Source organism: Pristiophorus japonicus, chromosome 8, assembly GCF_044704955.1.
Source record: "Pristiophorus japonicus isolate sPriJap1 chromosome 8, sPriJap1.hap1, whole genome shotgun sequence".
Taxonomy (NCBI): Eukaryota; Metazoa; Chordata; class Chondrichthyes; family Pristiophoridae; genus Pristiophorus; species Pristiophorus japonicus.
In genome coordinates this window covers 61066403-61087425 of record NC_091984.1, presented here as the reverse complement: position 1 = coordinate 61087425, position 21023 = coordinate 61066403, and the positions used below count along the sequence as shown (strand labels likewise).

The 21023-nt window shown below is 46.5% G+C and overlaps 1 protein-coding gene across 5 annotated transcripts in view; it reads left to right on the top strand.

Annotated features, from left to right (window-relative positions):
• Positions 1 to 21023, top strand: part of pomgnt1 (protein O-linked mannose N-acetylglucosaminyltransferase 1 (beta 1,2-)) — a 104581-nt gene that overhangs the window by 35226 nt on the left and 48332 nt on the right. For all 5 annotated transcript variants that reach the window (XM_070886845.1, XM_070886841.1, XM_070886844.1 and 2 more), the window contains 5 exons: positions 1257 to 1372; positions 5762 to 5827; positions 15695 to 15808; positions 20222 to 20339; positions 20670 to 20768. In XM_070886845.1, the coding sequence (XP_070742946.1) occupies positions 1257 to 1372; positions 5762 to 5827; positions 15695 to 15808; positions 20222 to 20339; positions 20670 to 20768 (513 nt within the window). The remainder of the gene's footprint in view (positions 1 to 1256; positions 1373 to 5761; positions 5828 to 15694; positions 15809 to 20221; positions 20340 to 20669; positions 20769 to 21023) is intronic.

The window sequence follows — 21023 nt, the reverse complement described above, 5'->3', positions numbered from 1 at the left end:
TCCTTTCTCATCCCCCCTCCCCTCCCTTCTCACCCTCCCTCCCTTCTCACCCTCCCTCCCTTCTCACCCCCCTCCCCTCCCTCCCTTCTCACCCCCTCCCCTCCCTCCCTTCTCACCCCCCTCCCCTCCCTCCCTTCTCACCCCCCTCCCCTCCCTCCCTTCTCACCCCCCTCCCCTCCCTCCCTTCTCACACCCCCCCTCCCCTCCCTCCATTGTCACCCCCTCCCCCCCACCCCCTCTCCCCCACTACACCACCCCTCCTCCTCCATCTCTCCTATTCCACCTCTCCACCCCCCCTCCCCATCCTCCCCCTCCCCTCCACCCCTCGCTGTCAGAAACACAGACACAGACAGACAGAGAGTGAGAGACACACACAGACAGACAGAGAGATAGAGACACTGACAGAGACACACTGGGGGCATCCCAGCACGCTGTTGGAGGGCTCCCGGTGCTGCAGTCGGTAAGTAGAAAATGTTTTATTGATTTAAAAAAAAATTATTTCTTATTAATTTTTTTTGATTTTATTGGTTGATTTATTGATGTTTTTATCATTTATTATTGATGATGGCTCTTTATTTGTAAAACTGAAGTGTTTAATGTTTGTAAACTTCCCTTTAAACCCCCCTCCCCCCCATTCCCTACACCTGATTTATAACCTACGCCTGATTTTATAAAGTGTAGACAAGGTTTTTTCGAGCGTACAAAAATCTTCACTTACTCCATTCTAAGTTAGTTTGGAGTAAGTTTTCACTGCCGAAACTTTGAAAACAGGCGTAAGTGGCCGGACACGCCCCCTTTTGAAAAAAAAATTCTGTTCCAAAGTGAAACTGTTCTAACTGACTAGAACTGCAGCAAACTAAATGCCGAGAATTTGAATTTCTAAGATACTCCGTTCTATACCAGTTGCTCAAAAAAATCAGGAGCAACTGAGGCCGAAACTTGGGCCCTATGTCACTACAGTCTCACACCAACGTGTTTGACTCTGAACTGTTCTCTAAAGTGGCTGAGCAAACTTCTCGGTTGTATCAAACTGCTACCAAGAAGGCCCACCTCCACCTTCTCAGGGTAATTAGAGTTGGGCAATAAATAACTGCTTTGCTAGCAACGTCCACATCCTGAGAATGAATATTGCGCAACTATCTTCTAGAACATCAACATAGCTATTCTGTATAACTCATTTCTACGAATTTGCTTATTTATAGGCATGTCTATTACGGATTTGATTTAATGGATCTATTGCCTTGTTTCTATGGTAGATAATGCCTTGCCCAACATGGAAACTGCTCGCAGGCCATCGCACGGCCGAAAGATCCTGGACATTGAAGTGTATTCCAGCAGGTCAAAAGTCTATGTTGCTGTTGATGGAACAACAGTAAGTACCTTTCGCTGCTTTATTTCATCTTGTCAGTACACTCCAGCGCACCCCAATATTGTTCCTAACACTGACTTGCTGTCGACAAGGTTAAAGGTATGGAGAGATGAGGAGCTTTTTGTCAGTGGAAGTAAACGTCAAAGTAATAAACCAGCATAAGAGGAGCATTTACATTCATAGTTCATTTCTGCTCTGAATTTGGTTGAGTATTGTGAGATGCTACTTAATTTTGCATGGTAGGAGAGAAATATGACTGCTGTATGTATTTCGCTAAATCCTTTATTGTTGTGTTCTTGAGTTAAGCTCCTCTTTGGAGAGGCGGATTCTGTGTGCGCAGATTTTTTTTCCCCAATTTGCTTTTTTAAAATTTCCCCTCCTAAATTTCTTGAAGTCACAGACTTCTTGTTTGGGCCCACAGGGAATGGCTGTCCTCCAGTACAGTGACCAAGTAGCCATTATTCACGTAAGCCTTGACAGTAAGTGATGGCAGGCAATTCACCACACACCTCATGTGGCATGAAATCATAAGCCATTGTGTCTTCCCCTGACCCTCCACATTAACAAGTGTGATCAAGGACCAGAATCCTAGATGATTTTCTCTTCTCCCCTCCCTTTCCCCCTTCCTTGAATTCGATGTCCTAATGCTAATAGTTGCCTACCCATCACTCGATCAGTTAACTCAACATGGCAGGAATCGAACGTTCGACGTGGCTCAGCTGCTCGTGTAATAACCGTGCTGAACCGTTGCGGGACCGTCGCTTGATTTTTGCAGCACGACAGCTGCAGGAAAAATGCAGGGAATAGCGCCAGCCCTTATACATGGCCTTCTTTGACCTTACAAAGGCGTTTGACACCGTCAACCACGAGGGTCTATGGAGCGTCCTCCTCCGTTTCGGATGCCCCCAAAAGTTCGTCAACATCCTCTGCCTGCTCCACGACGACATGCAGGCTGCGATCCTTACCAGCGGATCCATCACAGACCCAATCCACATCCGGACCGGGGTCAAACAGGGCTGCGTCATCGCCCCAACCCTCTTCTCGATCTTCCTCGCTGCCATACTCCACCTCACAGTCAACAAGCTCCCCGCTGGAGTGGAACTAAACTACAGAACCAGCAGGAACTTGTTCAGCCTTCGCCATCTCCAGACCAGGTCCAAGACCAACCCAACCTCTGTCGTCGAACTACAGTACGCGGACGATGCCTGCGTCTGCACACATACAGAGGCTGAACTCCAGGATAGAGTCGACATATTTACTGAGGCGTACGAAAGCGTGGGCCTCACGCTAAACATCCGTAAGACAAAGGTCCTCCACCAGCCTGTCCTCGCCGCACAGCACTGCCCCTCAGTCATCACGATCCACGGAGTGGCCCTGGACAATGTGAACCATTTCCCATACCTCGGAAGCCTCTTATCAACAAGAGCAGACATTCAACATCGCAGTCACTGCAGCCTTCAGCCGCCTGAGGAAAAGAGTGTTCGAAGACCAAGCCCTCAAATCTACCACCAAGCTCATGGTCTACAGGGCTGTAGTAATATGCGCACTCCTGTATGGCTCAGAGACATGGACCATGTACAGTAGACACCTCAAGTCGCTGGAGAAATACCACCAACGATGTCTCCGCAAGATCCTACAAATCCCCTGGGAGGACAGACGCACCAACATTAGCGTCCTCGACCAGGCCATCATTCCCAGCATTGAAGCACTGACCACACTTGATCAGCTCCGCTGGGCAGGTCACATTGTCCGCATGAGACTCTCAAAGCAAGCACTCTACTCTGAACTCCTTAATAGCAAACAAACCAAAGATGGGCAGAGGACGCGTTACAAGGACACCCTCAAAGCCTGCCTGATAAAGTGTAACATCCTCACTGACACCTGGGAGTCCCTGGCCAAAGACTGCCCTAAGTGGAGGGCGCTGAGCACCTCGAGTCTCATCGGTGAGAACATGCAGAAATCAAGCACAGGCAGTGGAAAGAGCGTGCAGCAAACCTGTCCCACCCACCCGTTCCCTCAACGACTATCTGTCCCACCCGTGACAGGGACTGTGGCTCTCATATTGAACTGTTCAGCCACCTAAGAACTCATTTTAAGAGTGGAAGCAAGTCTTCCTCATTTCCGAGGGACTGCCTATGATGAAGATGCTGTTCTAAGCTGATTTTAAAAAGCTATTTCTGATGAAAGGTCATCGACCTGAAATGTTAACTCGGTTTCTCTCTCCGAATAGCCTCCTTCTGTGACTTCGAGTGAGCAAATGCATGGCAGATGAAGTATAATGTGGATAAATGTGAGATTATCCACTTTGGTGGTAGAAACAGAGAGACAGACTATTATCTGAATGGTGACAGATTAGGAAAAGGGGAAGTGCAACGAGACCTGGGTGACATGGTACATCAGTCATTGAAGATTGGCATGCAGGTACAGCAGGCGGTTAAGAAAGCAAATGGCATGTTGGCCTTCATAGCAAGGGGATTTGAGTACAGGGGCAGCGAGGTGTTACTCCAGTTGTACAGGGCCTTGGTGAGGCCACACCTGGAGTATTGTGTACAGTTTTGGTCTCCTAACTTGAGGAAGGACATTCTTGCTATTGAGGGAGTGCAGCAAAGGTTCACCAGACTGATTCACAGGATGGCGGGACTGACATATCAAGAAAGACTGGATCAACTGGGCTTGTATTCACTGGAGTTCAGAAGAATGAGAGGGGATCTCATAGAAACGTTTAAAATTCTGACGGGTTTAGACAGGTTAGATGCAGGAAGAATGTTCCCAATGTTGGGGAAGTCCAGAACCAGGGGTCACAGTCTAAGGATAAGGGGTAAGCCATTTAGGACCGAGATGAGGAGCAACTTCTTCACCCAGAGAGTGGTGAACCTGTGGCCAATTCACTAAACATATTCAAAAAGGAGTTAGATGTAGTCCTTACTACTAGGGGGATCAAGGGGTATGGCGAGAAAGCAGGAATGGGGTACTGAAGTTGCATGATCAACCATGAACTCATTGAATGGCGGTGCAGGCTCGAAGGGCCGAATGGCCTACTCCTGCACCTATTTTCTATGTTTCTATGTAAATTTCTGAGTCCATGACTTCACAGATACTGCCTGACCTGAGTATTTCCAGCATTTTCTGTTTTTATTTCAAATTTCCAGTATCTGTATTTTGCTTTTGTAATCTTATTTCATGTTTGTACTTGCCAAGTGAGGTAAGTCAGTAGCGGTTGGACTTCCTTTATCCGGGACTCCCTTATCCAGCACCATCCCTCGTCCGGCATGATTCCTGTGGCAGAACGCGGCCGACCTCCACCCCGACTTTGGGCCCGTGCCGACACTCTGCCCGCTGGGGCCTGATGACCTAATTTCCCCCCCCTGCCCCCGGGCCACTGACCTCCCCTCATCCGACAAAATTCCTTATTCGGCACAGGCCAGGTCTCGAGGGTGCCAGATAAGGGAAGTTCAACCTGTACTGGACAATGAAACATTTCTGGGTTCCACCCAAGTGCTCCCTGGTCAGATGTAGCATACCAGATGGGAGAAACCTGCTAGATTGCCCTAACAAAATACATAAGGCCCAACTATATACTGTGAATTTTCCTTGTCCACCCCAGCTACCCTTTTTGAATGAGATTGTCAAATTGCAAGTAGTTTTGTAATGTCAACCAAGCTCCTAGAGTGCGGGTTTGTGGTCTGTACTCATTTCACGCAAGATTCTTACTGTTTTTTAAAAAAGAAGAGATGTCACCTTATCAGTCTTGTCAGGAATTGAATAAACTATGTAAGTTAAAACAACTGATCTGACCCATTGTTTTGCACAGTTCCCTTTTGAAACTTATTTTAGTATGGCCAGATAAGTGTGAGTTCAATAACTGGAAGGGGAGTGTTGAACAATTGGAGGAGGCTGGTTGACCAATGGTGTTAGTTTTTCTGCTGTCTCAAATTCTGCGATGGAACCAGCAGATTGTTGCCTGTAGGTGGAACTCCTGTATTTGTTGCAAATAGCAGCTGAATCTCTTCTTTCATTCCTTGCAGTTTACCTGTTTTATACTATAAAAAGTATTTGATTTTACAATTACAAAAAAAAGCTACTAATGAAATAAGAGTCATGATGTGTGCTTATTCTGCACCTCTGTTGAAGAAAATGTTTCAGCTAATCCTGTTTTGTAACATAGCAAATGATGATTTAAAAAAATGGTGCAAAGTGCTTACATACTGGCAGTCTTTCATAAAGGACAGACTGTTCATCTGTGTGTTATTTCAGGTATGAAAACCATTTCAATTCCGACCTGAGTTATGAACCTATTCACCCAGTCACCTGTGGGGGAAATGACCTTATCCCATGGGCAGCTTCCCTACTTATTGCTTCACTTGGTGTACTTCCTTTTGTTTACCATTATAGGTCCTTGAGGATGAAGTTAAAGAGCAAGGTCGAGGCATACATGTTATTGTTTTGAATCAAGCTACGGTAAGTACTCTGGAATAAGACTGAAACTTCCTCCACACAAACCCACGTTTTGCACCTAGTTTCAAACACTATTGGGTACTTATGACAGAAGTCAGATACCGCGTAATGCTCTTTTGGATACCGCGAGCAATACATATCGATTAATTGAAGAGAACACTCTTTGTCCTTCACCCTCCACTCCAAAGGAAGTGTAAATGTAAAGAAAGACTTGGAATTTTTTTTGTTAGAACAATGCAAATTATAGGGCGATATGATGGGATAGATGGAAACAGACTATTTCCAGCTGTTGAGTCAAGAATGAATGGCCATAGATAAAAGATTAAATGGAAGATTTCGAACAGTGGGCAGAAGAAAATTGTGAGACTAGAATTTGCTTCAGGGTTAGGCAGAAACTGTCCAACATTCAAGATTAAATGTTCTAGGTTTTGAGGGAAAAGGTGATAAAGGGATATAGGAACAGGTGGTAAATTTTATTAGAATTATTTGTTCCTGTGGGGGTTAAATGCCGAATGATCTGTTCCATGTTGTAACTTCTGTATTTCTATGTACAGATTCATACGCAGTTTGTGATTAATCAAACTTCTTTCAGAGACTATGGGCTAGAACCTCCACTTTTGCACATCGCCCAAAATGGGTATTATTTCCAGCGTGAGCGTTAAAAAAGGTTTTCAGATCGCCGGCTTTTAGCCCATTCTCAAAACACCTGGTTGCCATTTTAAAAAATGGGCGTTACCGCGAGCGATATCAAATGGGCGGTAGCGTAAAATTTTTTGGACCTTCTGCCGTAAAGTGTGACCGTCCTTAGCAAAAAGATATGGCAACGCTCGATTACAGCGATTCAGGAGGTCAAGGGTCATCATGACATGCGCAGAAGAGGAGTCAGAGCGAGGGAGCTCAGAGGCACTGAAAGTGTGTGTGGCTGTGGTGTGTGCTTGTCTGGCTGTTGTGGGAGGCACGGCGGACATTCACCAGCAGCAAAAAGCCTACTAAGCACCAAGAACATAGCTGGCACCGAGTTTTTGTCCAACAAATAAGATATAACATGGAAGGGATGGAGGAGGCACTGGAGCTGGTAGCCAGGAACACTGGTGGCAGAGGGCTCCCAGTGGTCCCAGAGCGTGGCACTGCACCCCAAGGTGCCGCACTCCCATTGCCAACCACACGAGAGCCAGCAGCAACATCTTGCTTCTGGCTCGGAGCACGTTCCCACCTCGGGACCGTCCTCTCCCGTATCTGTCCAAGCAGCGCTTTGGCCATCACCCCTCCCCCCCCCCCCCCCCCCCCCAATGAAGCATCGTCTGAGGACCTCCTCGGCCAGGCAGCTTGGATTCAGGAGGGGAAGGGGTAGAGGTAGGGAGGAGAAGCGGCGGGGGGGGGAGGAGGGAAGAAGGATTGGTTTGTACAGAAATACTGATGATTTCAGACTAATGTTCGGTTTAAGTGTTTTTTATTTAACAAAACCTTGTAGCACAATGGCTCAGATAGCTGCACAATTGCACGCCAATGATTCCTTTACATCAAAGGATATAATCACTCTTAGCTTCAATCAACTTAAACTTTAACTGTCACCAAGGTGATGCTCACCATTGATGTATGACCTGCACACCCAGCAGTGTGTCAGCCTTGTAAACACAGGCAACTTTCAATTATCCGTACACAGATCTAACGGAGAACCCGCTGCAACGGCACTTTTAAAAACTGTGATAGTGACTTGTATACAGCTGCACCGAGATGGACATTTCGCTGTTTTTCTAATCTTTGCACCGGATAACAAGCTGATCCCAACTGCAACAGAGAGAAATGCAAAGCTCTAGTCCAAACTACTCATTTTTGGTCCTTAACGCGCTCTTACACACGACCATTAAACCCACCCTACACACAGTCCTGCGCTGACCACTTTCTGCACCTGTCCGCCACTGAGGGTGCTGCCCGGCCTTGGGGGTAAGCAAAGCCGAGTCTCATTCGATCTCCAGCGGTTGAAGCCTTTAGACTGGCCATTTCACCTTTCAGCCTTGCCGCTGGGCCTGTTCGCAGCACTAGCGGGGAATGAGCTCGGGTTTCTAGACAGGATCTGGGGACCCTGCATGCTGGCACCGTCCGGCTAGTCTGTGCACTTTCTCCACCGACCGAATGACTGGGGATTAGGCTCGTCGAGTTGGTGTTCGAACTAGTTTCAACATTGATTTGAGTGAGGGGTCGTTGACTCCAGCAATTTAATCTAGCATCAAGTTATAAATTTGGGAACCAAACATTCTCGGCAAGTACGTGCACTTGCCCTAGCGGCAAAATCATTTATCCGGAATAGCCTGATCCCCGAGGGACCCGGATAGTCGAGAGTTGCCTGTAACACCAACGTTCTTTCAGGCAAAGCGATCATTGATGAGCTCCTGACATAAGGCTCTTGTAGCTATCATGCCACCATGGGTCCTTTCATGCAGTCTACAGGGGAGCGGGGGCATGGCTTCAGCGTCAGCCTGATTGTCTGGGCCGATGTCAGCGTCCGCCTCCTCGTCTCTCTGGTGAGATGGACTGTCAGACTCATCAGGTAATTCTTGTCCCCTCCTGATAGCCAAGTTGTGCAACATGGAGCACACCATCACAAATTGAGCTACCTGCTCAGGGTGGTATTGGAGCTCCTGAGTGGTTCAGGCATCTAAAGCGCTGGTTCAGCACTCCAATGGTTTTCTCCACAGTATTGTGAGTTGCTCTGTGGCTCTCGTTGAATCGCCTCTCGGCTTTAGTGTGGGTGTCAGGCAGGGGGGGGTCATCAGCCAGGCGACAAGTCCATATCCTTTGTCACCAAGCATCCAGCATTGATCTTATGGTTCATTGTTAGACAAGTCAGATACAGTGCTCTCACGCAGGATGTGAGCATCATGGATGCTGACTGGAAATTGAGCATTCACTGCCAGTATAATTTGCTGGTGGTCGACAACCAGTTGGACATTCAGGGAGTGGGAGTCCCTTACGGTTCCTAAAAACCTCAGCATCCTGAAAAGGTGCGCACATCGCGATGTGCGTACAGTCTATTGCTCCCTGCACCTTGGGGAAGTTTGCAGTTCTGGAGAATTCTAGAGCCCTCTCACTCTGTGCCTCCCTGGTCATAGTGAAGCTGATCAAGTCCCTCCTGTGTGCGTACAGGGCTTCAGTGACCTGTCTAATGTAGCGATGTGTGGCATGCTGAGAAAGTCCGCAAATGTCTACAGTTGTGGCCTGAAAAGAACCCGAGACATAGAACGACAGTGCCGCGGTGACTTTGACCACGACGGACAATACGGTACTGATGGTGCTGGCAGGCTGCAGATCTGCCCTTATCAGCTGTCATACCTCAGTGATAACCTCTTTGTGGAAGCGCAGTCTCCGAAGGCAGGTGGTGTCAGGCAAGTTGAGGTAAGAACGCTTCTCCTTGTACATGCGGGGGGTGTAACGTCTGGTCCGCCTCATCATTCTGTCACATCTTACATTGGGCACATAATGCAGTGGAGCGTTCCTTTGACGATCTCGAGACTGCTGCATGTAATTGGTGACCAAGAGAGGGTGAGAAAGGACAGGACCCATTGCAGTAGCTCTCTGTTTTCCCTCAATTGGTCACAAACAAGGGATGCCCCGACGATCACACCTCTTCAATTCAAATCGGTCACAGTATGGTCAAGATGCTTTTGCAGATGTTCACATCAACTCCAACAACCTGCAGAGTACATCCGAACTCCGCCGAGATTGAAGCACAGCAGCCTTTTAAAGGACGCGACATGTGATCTATAACATGACGTCCATAACGCTGTGATTCGTTCCGGTTAGTTCCACTTTCTGGGCAGTTTTTTGGGCGAGCAATATTGTAGGCGATATGTGTGCGAGGTGGTGAAATTGACGCTGGGCGATCTCATGGCTGCTAGTTTTGATAAATATGCTTTTTACAAAAAAAAAAATGGGCGGGTGTTAATATTGAATCTCGGCGTTCAAGCCGTGCGGAAACTAATGTGGGGTGATATTATGGGCATTGAATTTGCCCATTCTGCTGATTCCGCCCTAAAAAAGTGGGCGGGTGATATTTTTTCCCAGCGTTAAGCCCATAGAAACATAGAAAATAGGTGCAGGAGTAGGCCATTTGGCCCTTCGAGCCTGCGCCACCATTCAATAAGATCATGGCTGATCATTCACCTCAGTATCCCTTTCCTGCTTTCTCTCCATACCCCTTGATCCCTTTAGCCGTAAGGGCTCTATCTAACTCCTTCTTGAATATATCCAACGAAGTGGCATCAACAACTCTCTGCGGTAGGGAATTCCACAGGTTAACAACTCTCTGAGTGAAGAAGTTTCTTCGCATCTTAGTCCTAAATGGCTTACCCCTTATCCTTAGACCATGTCTCCTGGTTCTGGACTTACCCAACATCGGGAACATTCTTCCTGCATCTAACCTGTCCAATCCCGTCAGAATTTTGTATGTTTCTATGAGATCCCCTCTCATCCTTCTAAACTCCAGTGAATACAGGCCCAGTCGATCCAGTCTCTCCTCGTATGTCAGTCCTGCCAGCCCGGGAATCAGTCTGGCGAACCTTCGCTGTTCTCCCTCAATAGCAAGAACGTCCTTCCTCAGATTAGGAGACCAAAACTGAACACAATATTGCAGGTGAGGCCTCACCGAGGCCCTGTACAACTGCAGTAAGATCTCCCTGCTCCTATACTCAAATCCCCTAGCTATGAAGGCCAACATACCATTTGCCGCCTTCATCGCCTGCGGTACCTGCATGCCAACTTTCAATGACTGATGTACCATGACACCCAGGTCTCGTTGCACCTCCCCTTTTCCTAATCTGCCGCCATTCAGATAATCTATCTTCGTGTTTTTGCCACCAAAGTGGATAACCTCACATTTATCCACATTATACTGCATCTGCCATGCATTTGCCCACTCACCTAATCTGTCCAAGTCACCCTGAAGCCTCTTAGCGTCCTCCTCACAGCTCACACTGCCACCCAGCTTAGTGTCATCTGCAAACTTGAAACTTGGAGATATTACACTCCATTCCTTCATCTAAATCATTGATGTACATTGTAAATAGGGGAAAGTAACGCTCGGCGATAAGATTCCGAAAAATGCCCGCCAGTTTCCATTTTGTGTCAAAATGGGCGATATATGGGCGTTATGCATCATTTCAGCGGTAAAGTGGGCGTTAAGCATGCAAAAAAAAGTGGAGGTTCTAGCCCTGTGACAATAGTACTATTTTCCTGTAAAGTACAAAAGTAGGATGGTAGATTCTGTGATACTTTTATGAAAATAGAACTTTTATTTATGTGGTGCCTTTCACATCCTCAGAGAGACAGACTATTATCTGAATGGTGACAGATTAGGAAAAGGGGAGGTGCAAAGAGACCTGGGTGTCATGGTACATCAGTCATTGAAGGTTGGCATGCAGGTGCAGCAGGCGGTTAAGAAAGCAAATGGCATGTTGGCCTTCATAGCAAGGGGATTTGAGTACAGGGGCAGGGAGGTGTTGCTACAGTTGTACAGGGCATTGGTGAGGCCACACCTGGAGTATTGTGTACAGTTTTGGTCTCCTAACCTGAGGAAGGACATTCTTGCTATTGAGGGAGTGCAGCGAAGGTTCACCAGACTGATTCCCGGGATGGCGGGACTGACCTATCAAGAAAGACTGGATCAACTGGGCTTGTATTCACTGGAGTTCAGAAGAATGAGAGGGGACCTCATAGAAACATTTAAAATTCTGACGGGGTTAGACAGGTTAGATGCAGGAAGAATGTTCCCAATGTTGGGGAAGTCCAGAACCAGAGGTCACAGTCTAAGGATAAGGGGTAAGCCATTTAGGACCGAGATGCGGAGGAACTTCTTCACCCAGAGAGTGGTGAACCTGTGGAATTCTCTACCACAGAAAGTTGTTGAGGCCAATTCGCTAAATATATTCAAAAAGGAGTTAGATGAGGTCCTTACTACTAGGGGGATCAAGGGGTATGGCGAGAAAGCAGGAATGGGGTACTGAAGTTGCATGTTCAGCCATGAACTCATTGAATGGCGGTGCAGGCTAGAAGGGCCGAATGGCCTACTCCTGCACCTATTTTTCTATGTTTCTATGTTTCTATGTCCCCAAAATGTTTCCAGCCAATGAGTTCCTTCTGAAGTATAGTCACTGTTGTGAGAGGTTCTGGAGCAATGCCTGCACCCACAAGCCTTCTGATTCAGTGGCAGCAGGGCAAATACAAGGATTTTTGACAAACCCCTTTAGTTTTGATGAGTTGATGTTCTATGAATAGGTTCAAAACCTATAATTAGAAGGCAGAAATATGAAAAAGACAGATCTTGGCAAAATTTGGGTTGCCAGACCAAGATGCATGCAGACTTGTAAAAGGCAGCAGGATTGAGCTGGTAATCTGTTTTGAATTAACTTCTTGTGGGGTTGTTATTGTGTCTATAGAGACTCCACTTTTGGTGCCGTGAGAGTCTTGGGCATCTGGCATTGTTTTGCCACTAATATTGTGGAGGGAGCTTCAAGTACACTAATTGGAGCAGAAGTGAAATATGTAAGCAGTTGAGTAGCTGATTAACCTGTGGTATCTGCAGAGAGAACTGATTACAGCTGACTTTAAATGGGCTGCACAAAGTTAGTGTGTATGAAGAAGGAAGGAACCCAAAATGGCAATTCAAGGAAAGGAATGTAGATAATCAGGAAATCTTTAAGATATCTATCTTAGTGTTTTAATAGTTTTACACATGTGAACCCGCATATTGTATCTGTACTATTTCCATCAGTCTTAAATTGTTGGGACATTCTTGAAAAATATTAATGTGGGTCTCAGATTCTATGGGGTCAAGTTTCGGGCTGTGCCTAGAACGGCGCAGCCCTGCGAGCCACGCCTGATTTCCGCGCTCAAAACCGCGCCAAAAACTTACCTCGGTATTCTCCACTCCCTCAGGTCGATCCAGGCCCTCGGTGCGACACAGCACGAGCTGTGGGGGGCGGAGCCAGGTACCTACAAACTGAAAACAGTGCCGGGACCTCTGGACATGTGCAGTAGCTCCAGGCGCCCGAAACTGTGTGGGAGGGGCCCGAAGCACGCCGCCCCTAGCCCTGTCCGAATGGGCTCACTCGGGTGGCGAAGATCAGGCTGCACCTCCCTCCTCCAGCTCCTGCTCTGGCTGTGCCTCCGGCTTCCCCCCTGTTCAGCTCGCGCTCCCTCTGGCTCTCTCACCCGATTTCCCCGTCCCCCAGCTCCCGCTCCGCTCCCTCTTCGGCGGGGCCCAACCATCCGCCCGGCATCTTGCTGGGGGTAGGCCCCGGCCAAAGTCTTAGGCCCGGCTTCTTCACGTCGGCCGGGCCCGTTCAGCCTCCTCCCCCCCCCTCTCTCCCTTCCTCCCCCCCCCCCCTCTGTCCTTCCCCCCCCCCCCTCTCCTTCCCCCCCCCTCTCTCCCTTCCTCCCCCCCCCCTCTCTCCTTCCCCCCCCTCTCTCCCTTCCTCCCCCCCCCTCTCTCCCTTCCTCCCCCCCCCTCTCTCCCTTCCTCCCCCCCTCTCTCCCTTCCTCCCCCCCCTCTCTCCCTTCCTCCCCCCCCCTCTCTCCCTTCCTCCCCCCCCCCTCTCTCCCTTCCTCCCCCCCCTCTCTCCCTTCCTCCCCCTCTCTCCCTTCCCCCCCCTCTCTCCCTTCCCCCCCCTCTCACCCTTCCCCCCCCTCTCTCCCTTCCCCCCCCTCTCTCCCTTCCCCCCCTCTCTCCCTTCCCCCCCCTCTCTCCCTTCCCCCCCCTCTCTCCCTTCCCCCCCCCTCTCCCTTCCCCCCCCTCTCTCCCTTCCCCCCCCTCTCTCCCTTCCCCCCCTCTCTCCCTTCCCCCCCTCTCTCCCTTCCCCCCTCTCTCCCTTCCCCCCCCTCTCTCCCTTCCCCCCCTCTCTCCCTTCCCCCCCCTCTCTCCCTTCCCCCCCCTCTCTCCCTTCCCCCCCCTCTCTCCCTTCCCCCCCCTCTCTCCCTTCCCCCCCCCTCTCTCCCTTCCCCCACCTCTCTCCCTTCCCCCCCCTCTCTCCCTTCCCCCCCCTCTCTCCCTTCCCCCCCTCTCTCCCTTCCCCCCCCTCTCTCCCTTCCCCCCCCTCTCTCCCTTCCCCCCCCTCTCTCCCTTCCCCCCCCTCTCTCCCTTCCCCCCCCTCTCTCCCTTCCCCCCCCTCTCTCCCTTCCCCCCCCTCTCTCCCTTCCCTTCCCCCCCCTCTCTCCCTTCCCTTCCCCCCCCTCTCTCCCTTCCCTTCCCCCCCTCTCTCCCTTCCCTTCCCCCCCCTCTCTCCCTTCCCTTCCCCCCCTCTCTCCCTTCCCTTCCCCCCCCTCTCTCCCTTCCCTTCCCCCCCCTCTCTCCCTTCCCTTCCCCCCCCTCTCTCCCTTCCCTTCCCCCCCCTCTCTCCCTTCCCTTCCCCCCCCTCTCTCCCTTCCCTTCCCCCCCCTCTCTCCCTTCCCTTCCCCCCCCTCTCTCCCTTCCCTTCCGCCCCCCTCTCCCTTCCCTTCCCCCCCCCTCTCTCCCCTCTCTCCCTTCCCTCCCCTCTCTCCCTTCCCTTCCCCCCCCTCTCTCCCTTCCCTTCCCCCCTCTCTCCCTTCCCTTCCCTCTCTCCCTTCCCTTCCCTCCCCTCTCTCCCTTCCCCTCCCCCCCCTCTCTCCCTTCCCTTCCCCCCCCCTCTCGACCCCCATATTGCCAGAAGTTATTTCCCCAGTGTGCTTCAGAATAGGTACTATACGTGGTACTATTGACTGAAGCTGTTCACCACAGTTAGCGATTAACTGCAGATGTGGAAATAATTTGAAAGAGGACTTCTGCAATGAAAATATATCCTACAAATACCTCTGCAGTCTGAGGTTTTGTGTCCCATATGTAACTGCATTGACGATCAATCTGCAGCACCATTTCACGGTTGTAAATTGTTGCATGCTTGACTCACAATCAAACCAGTCACTGCAGGTGCTGGTCCCAATATTGGAATTCTTGAAGCTTTTTTGGGACTCGAAATTATCTTCTACCCTCACTAGAAGGTGGTTTTGCTGAAACATTTCATTGAAAACAGTTTGAAAATTAGCTGCTGCAGTATTGTACAGAAAGGACTGGAGACATTTTGCCTCAATGAAAGTGAACACTTTCTCAACATGCAGGGAAAAAAACTCCCATCATCATGTCACATTTAATATATTTGCTGAGGCTCAACCTTTCAACCAAGTGCATTTGTGGTGTGGTCAGTCTGTCGTCGAGTTGATCCAAAACTCAGCAGCCAGTGTCCTAACTCGCAGCAAGTCACAAATTACCAATTACCCCTGTGCTTTCTGACCTACATTGGCTCCCGGTTAAACAATGCCTCGATTTCAAAATTCTCATCCTTGTTTACAAATCACTCCATGGCCTTGCCCTTCCATATCTCTATAATCTTTTTCAGCCTCACAGCCCCATAAGATGTCTGCGCTCCTCAAATTCTGCCCTCTTGAACACCCCTCAATATCACTCAACCATCGGTGGCCATGTCTTCAGCTGTTTGGGCCTTCAGCTCTGGAACTCCCTCCCTCAACCTCTCTGCCTTTCTACCTCTCATTCCTCCTTTAAGACGCTCCTTAAAACCTACCTCTTTAACCAAGTCTGCCTTAATTTCTTCTTTTGTGGCTTGGTGTCAAATGTATCTGTTTTGTCTTGTAACACTGCTGTGAAACGCCTTGGGATGTTCACTATGTTAAGGCGCTATATAAATAAAAGTTATTATTATTATTAGTTGTCTGAGAAGCGGGTAGTAAAGCTCGTATGTTCCAATAGATTTTAATTCTTTAACGTGTAGATATTTTTGAAATCTTAGCTTTCTGCAGTTACAGATGATGCTAATGATGCTAATGAATGATTCTTGTTCTGAACAGGGACATGTGATGGCCAAACGTGTGTTTGATACCTATTCGCCCCATGAAGATGAAGCAATGATCCTGTTCTTAAATATGGTCTCACGTGGAAGAATTCTTCTCTTTACCATCAAGGTCAGTGTAATCTCTCATCCTTCAGATATACATCTAGGAGACTATAGAACTGTGCGAATGTTTGGCTTTTTGTTTTACGTTTTAATTTTGTTGGAAGGGTGGTCACTTTAAACATGCTAAGTGAGCAAAGCAGAACAGTCTCCTGAGGCTTGCAGGGCCGGGACACCTGAAGAAAATGACAAATTAGAGCAATCAAACATTTGGCATTGGAAAATGTATGAAAGTGAGCTTGGTTATAAAAACACTGGGACCAGTTCTTAATAAATCTTGTAAGGGATATTAATTAAAGGCCACCAGACTAATCTTTAAGTCCTCGCTTTAAGTCCATGTCCAGGAACTGTCTGGGAACCTACAGTCCATGTCTAAGGAGATACTAGATGCTTACATTTCACTTGCTTGAACTGCCTTGCATCAGCCAGTTCAAATTATATTAACATTTACACTGCCCTGCCAAGCTCTTATTAGGATACATGTAATCTTCTGAATGAATGAGCTGACCTCTTCTTGCAAAGTCACCAGAGGAATTCAAACCATGAAATTGTGAACTTACATTTATTTATCAACTTAGCAATATCCTAATATTAAACGGTATGCGTACTCAAGGAACTTGAATAGCTATTGTTAACTGACGGAATTGCAATACAAGTATATCACAGTAACTGAGCATCTGTTGGTTAGCTTAAATTAGTCTATGTACATAGTTGACAAGTTAACCGCTTTGAATAGACAATCCATTGGATATATTAAAAGTCTAGTCCATTATATTGCTGATTAGCTCACAGCATTGGCAAAGATTTCTGGATCTTGTACACTCAGTTCTGAGTTGTGTTGATCATCTTGCCTTCCTCTGGGATGCTTGGGTCTACCTCTGGGATGTCAGCGTAATGAATCTACCTGTCGTCCTAATAGTTTGGCTTTCTTCCGATGGTCTTCTCTCCATAGCACTGGCTTTGCTTCTGTTTTCTTCTTACATACCGGTAATACACGGAGTTCTCTGGCTAGAGTAGTTCTAAAATTTTTCTGAACTCCTGTAATTGCAATGTGCTTTTTTCCTCCCATCTCTCACTCCCTTTGCTCTCGCTCCCGCCATTCTCTCCTGTTGTGCGCTCTCCTGCTTGCTCACATTCTCACACACCTTCTATCCATCTTCTCTGATCTCGTCAAAACTGCCAACTCTTTATACATTGGATCCTCTAATGAGCTTTTATTGATACAATTTTAACTCATCTGTATGGCGCACCTTGTTGCATTTATTTGGTGACAATACCTTTGGTGCATATCATTTACTTAGAAGCACATTTTAATTTATTTGAAAAAGCCGTATCTGCCTATTTGTAAAAGCTCCTAAATATAATGGTGATCAGATAATCCAGATAAGGATGAGGTCATTCTCTGTAATCATGTTTGAGTCCTGCAACTAAACCAGTCAGGTACTTCTGGGACTGCTACATAGAGAGGACACAAATTCAAGATGATGTCTTTCATTTGTATGCATTTCAGGTAAGGGAAAGAGTTATCACTGGAACTTAAAGACTTGTGTCCTGAATTCGCGGTCAGAAACATAGCTAAGGAGTACGCCATCAGCATCTGAACGAAATCCACACTTGCCTCGTGCGAACCCCCCTTCAAGAAGTTGCTTTCAAATGCTGCAGTGGCCCATGGGTCCCAGGAGCTCACCATTGTGCGTATGCGAACCTGGGATCACTTGGGGGCGGTGCGCTCCTTTCACTTCCTGACTCTTAGCCAATCAGACAACAGAGGAGATTGCTGGTTTCCCACAACTCATTTAAAATAATTTAGCAGCCAGAAATGTTTTATTAATAAATTATGATCATTGCAATAGTATTTAATACACAAACCAAGATTCCAACATTAATAGAATTTGATCAAACACTGAAGTCTTTAGATACTTTTTTTTACTGCAGGTGTCCTTAAAACCATAAAACTCGATTAGGATGCTTTTTTACAATGCATGCAGCTGAATTAACATCGGCCCTTTAATTCTGGGCCATGACAACATAAACATAAAATTACAGTCTTATAGTCCTATCGAATTTGTTTCTCCTCTATTAGATCAACTTTTGATTAATTTAAAATCAAGAGTTTAAATGTCTGGGGAAATCATGAAAGTAAATTAAATCCTATCTAAATAGAAGTTGCGAAATAATTAAATCGAAACTACAAAAGGCTTTTGGGCAGCAAGGATAGTGACGGAGAAAGGCCTTGTTTTCAAACTCGAACAAATGAAAGTTTCTTTCAAAGTTTGTCTCTGCTCAGACACGAACCAGTGCCTCATTGTTATGGGCTGTAGCATAAACCTAGCTTAACATTAATAAAATGTTCTCCTCCCCCTCCCCTTGCGCCTGTTTGTACTAGACGTAAACATTTTCAGGGTAATTAACTCGCAGTAGGTGGGCAATTAGCCCACCTTTTCACCAGCACGTTCATTTGAATGAAGTGGTGAAACATATAGTGAAGCCTATGTGCAGTTGGAACTTGACAGATTGCAAGTTCGGGATTTAGCGCATGCACAAACGCCTATAGAAAATTCAACGGCATACAGACCACGAAATCAGGGCCTTGGTTCTTTACAGTGAACAGATCTGTTGTACATCTTTCCCACCCCCAGCTGTAGTAGTTTACATTGGTTTTCTATGAAATCCTTATCATGTCAAATCCTTGTCTTTTAACTGGCCCTTCAACATGGAATTCCACCAGGCCTTAGTTTGAAACTGTAACTAACCGTTGCATTTTGCACAGCAATGACGGAGTTTTTGTCATGAACTGGTCTTTTCTATGATTTCCAGCAATCTTGTGGACCTACTCTTATAAGATTCTAAAAAATGCTGAGAAGTGTAACACTAACAACAACTGGTGGTTGGAGCTCAACCCTGTACTTCTACCCTCCAGGCTATTGTTTTTTTTTGCCAAGAGAACCTTGTGGCTCTTGTGTAAATTATCCCTGCTCTAGCCCAGGCCAATACCTAGTTATACAGATGAGATTATCCAGCAGAGGGTGCTAGACACTAAGTAATTTCACATGCTCTATAAGGTAAACTGAATTTGTTGATTTGAACCTAGTAAGGTGCCTCCATCCTAAAAAGTAAACTTTAATCTTCATATCGGTGTAACTAAAGGTTGTATTTGAGCTTGTTTCTTAAACTCTGTAACTGCACAGATTCCCTTATTGTCTGTCTTTTCAGTGTATTTACTGCACTTGGGAGTTTGGCCAATGGATATTGAACTTCTGTAATCAGATCATTCTAAAAGGGGAAAAGTTTGGGAACATCTGTGGGCAAGAATTTATTCAAGAAAATCATTGCCCTTGGTTATCTTTTACCAAGTAAATATCATGGGGGTGGGGTGGGGTTCATTTTATTTATTCAGATGTCCAAGTTGCCGATTTCTACCAAACTCTTGATGAACAGTGCACAAAAGACACTAGTCACGATACAGACATTCCATATTGGGTCCCATGCACAGACTGTCTTTCTATTGACATATGGTGCAGGAGAAGAGAATTATATAAAGGTTGCACAAAAGGCTCCTGTAGAAATCTCCATGCTCTTAGTTGTCATTCTGTGTTTAAGAATGGAAAAGTGCCATTTTTCTTGTTTCTGGTTTCATTTTCTCAGTTTCCCCCCCCCCGCCCAATCTTGAGCTGGACTTCTTTCTCCTCAGCCGTAGGAATGTGTTTCCAGGGGAAAACATTTTTTTGGAGGTGGAAATGGAGAAGGGGAAGCTGGTGCCTGTACAGACAAGAAGATTAAGATCAAATATGGTCATCTTACCTGCAAGCAAAAATATAAGTTTGCTTAATGTTGAATTAGGAGAACGAGAAGATACAAAATTACCCATCATAGGCACTTGATGTCGGCCTGATCTCAGGCTTTCTCCAGCTCAGTTTCAAATCAACTTAGTTGAAATTTAAGTAAGCTATCAATGAGGTATATTTATACCCTCTAACCCCTTCCCCAGAAGTTTGTACTAGATATAACATCATTTTATGCACTCTGTAGTTTGGATGCTCTTTGCTGCCTGCAGTGGCTTAATATTTTCAAATACTAATCTTGTTTTATAAAGCAAGGTTTTACAAATTTAAGATTTATTTTCCAAATGCGACCCTCCCTCCTTGAAGAAATTTCACAGTTCAAGCATACAAAACTATGTCGAAGATAACCCAGTCTCTCAGGATAGTTATCGTGTGTATCCACCGACAAGTGGCATTGTACAAGGTGCACAAGGGAAAAATTGGGCCTTGGCTGCTGTTGGGAAATGACTCTGAGGTCAAGTATCATTTATATTGCTGTGTTCTATTCAGTATTTCAGTTTTTCTTTACTTGTCGATAGGTGCTCTGTAGGAAAAAACTGACCTGTGTTTTTTTTTTCCCCCCCACCACTTTTTTGGTTCAGGATGAGGGATCCTTCCATCTGAAAGACACAGCCAAAAACCTACTTAAAGGCCTGGGTAGTCAGATTGCCTCATCGCTTAGTTGGCGAGACATGTGGACTTTTGTGGTAAAGAAAGGAGGTGCAGTATATGTACATTTGTATGAAAGTCTACTGTAAGCAAACTTCAATTGATTTATTAGTTTATTTAAATGTTAAGATTGTACCAAGAGATAAAACAAGCAGGAAAGGGACTATATTTACTTAAGGTGGTGAAAATTTGTAATATTCCTCTGCACCAGGGATTGTAGAAGATTGGTCTTTTTTTGATCCTATTGTCTGCAATGGCTTATTAATACTGAAGGTATTGGGGCATTTCACATTCTTGCAGTTAACAAGTGCAGTGAAGGTAGATGTCCCATTTACTTGAAATCTGACTTTTTAACAAAGTGTTCAACATTTTTATTGTTAGGTCAAATATATGGTGAAAAACATTCAAAGTCTCCAGCCCTGGCCACTTGGGGAGATCCTGTTTTACTGAAGACCGAAGTTCAGCTAACCTCAGTTGAAGGTGGGTTTTTAATATTTCATGTTTTTATATATGAGTATATGATCTCGCTGCAGTGTTTTGTAATCCTCTTTATTCAGCTCCCATTATCTTATTAATCACTGATAAATAAGACAATTGATGGAAAAAAAACCTTTGGGCAATGTTGGATAAATGTTTGATGAAACCATAATAATGACTTTTTTATATTTGAAAAATGAATTGAGAAACCAAATTGAAGGGACAAGAGCCCGAGTGCTATGTACCATCTCAGGTGAA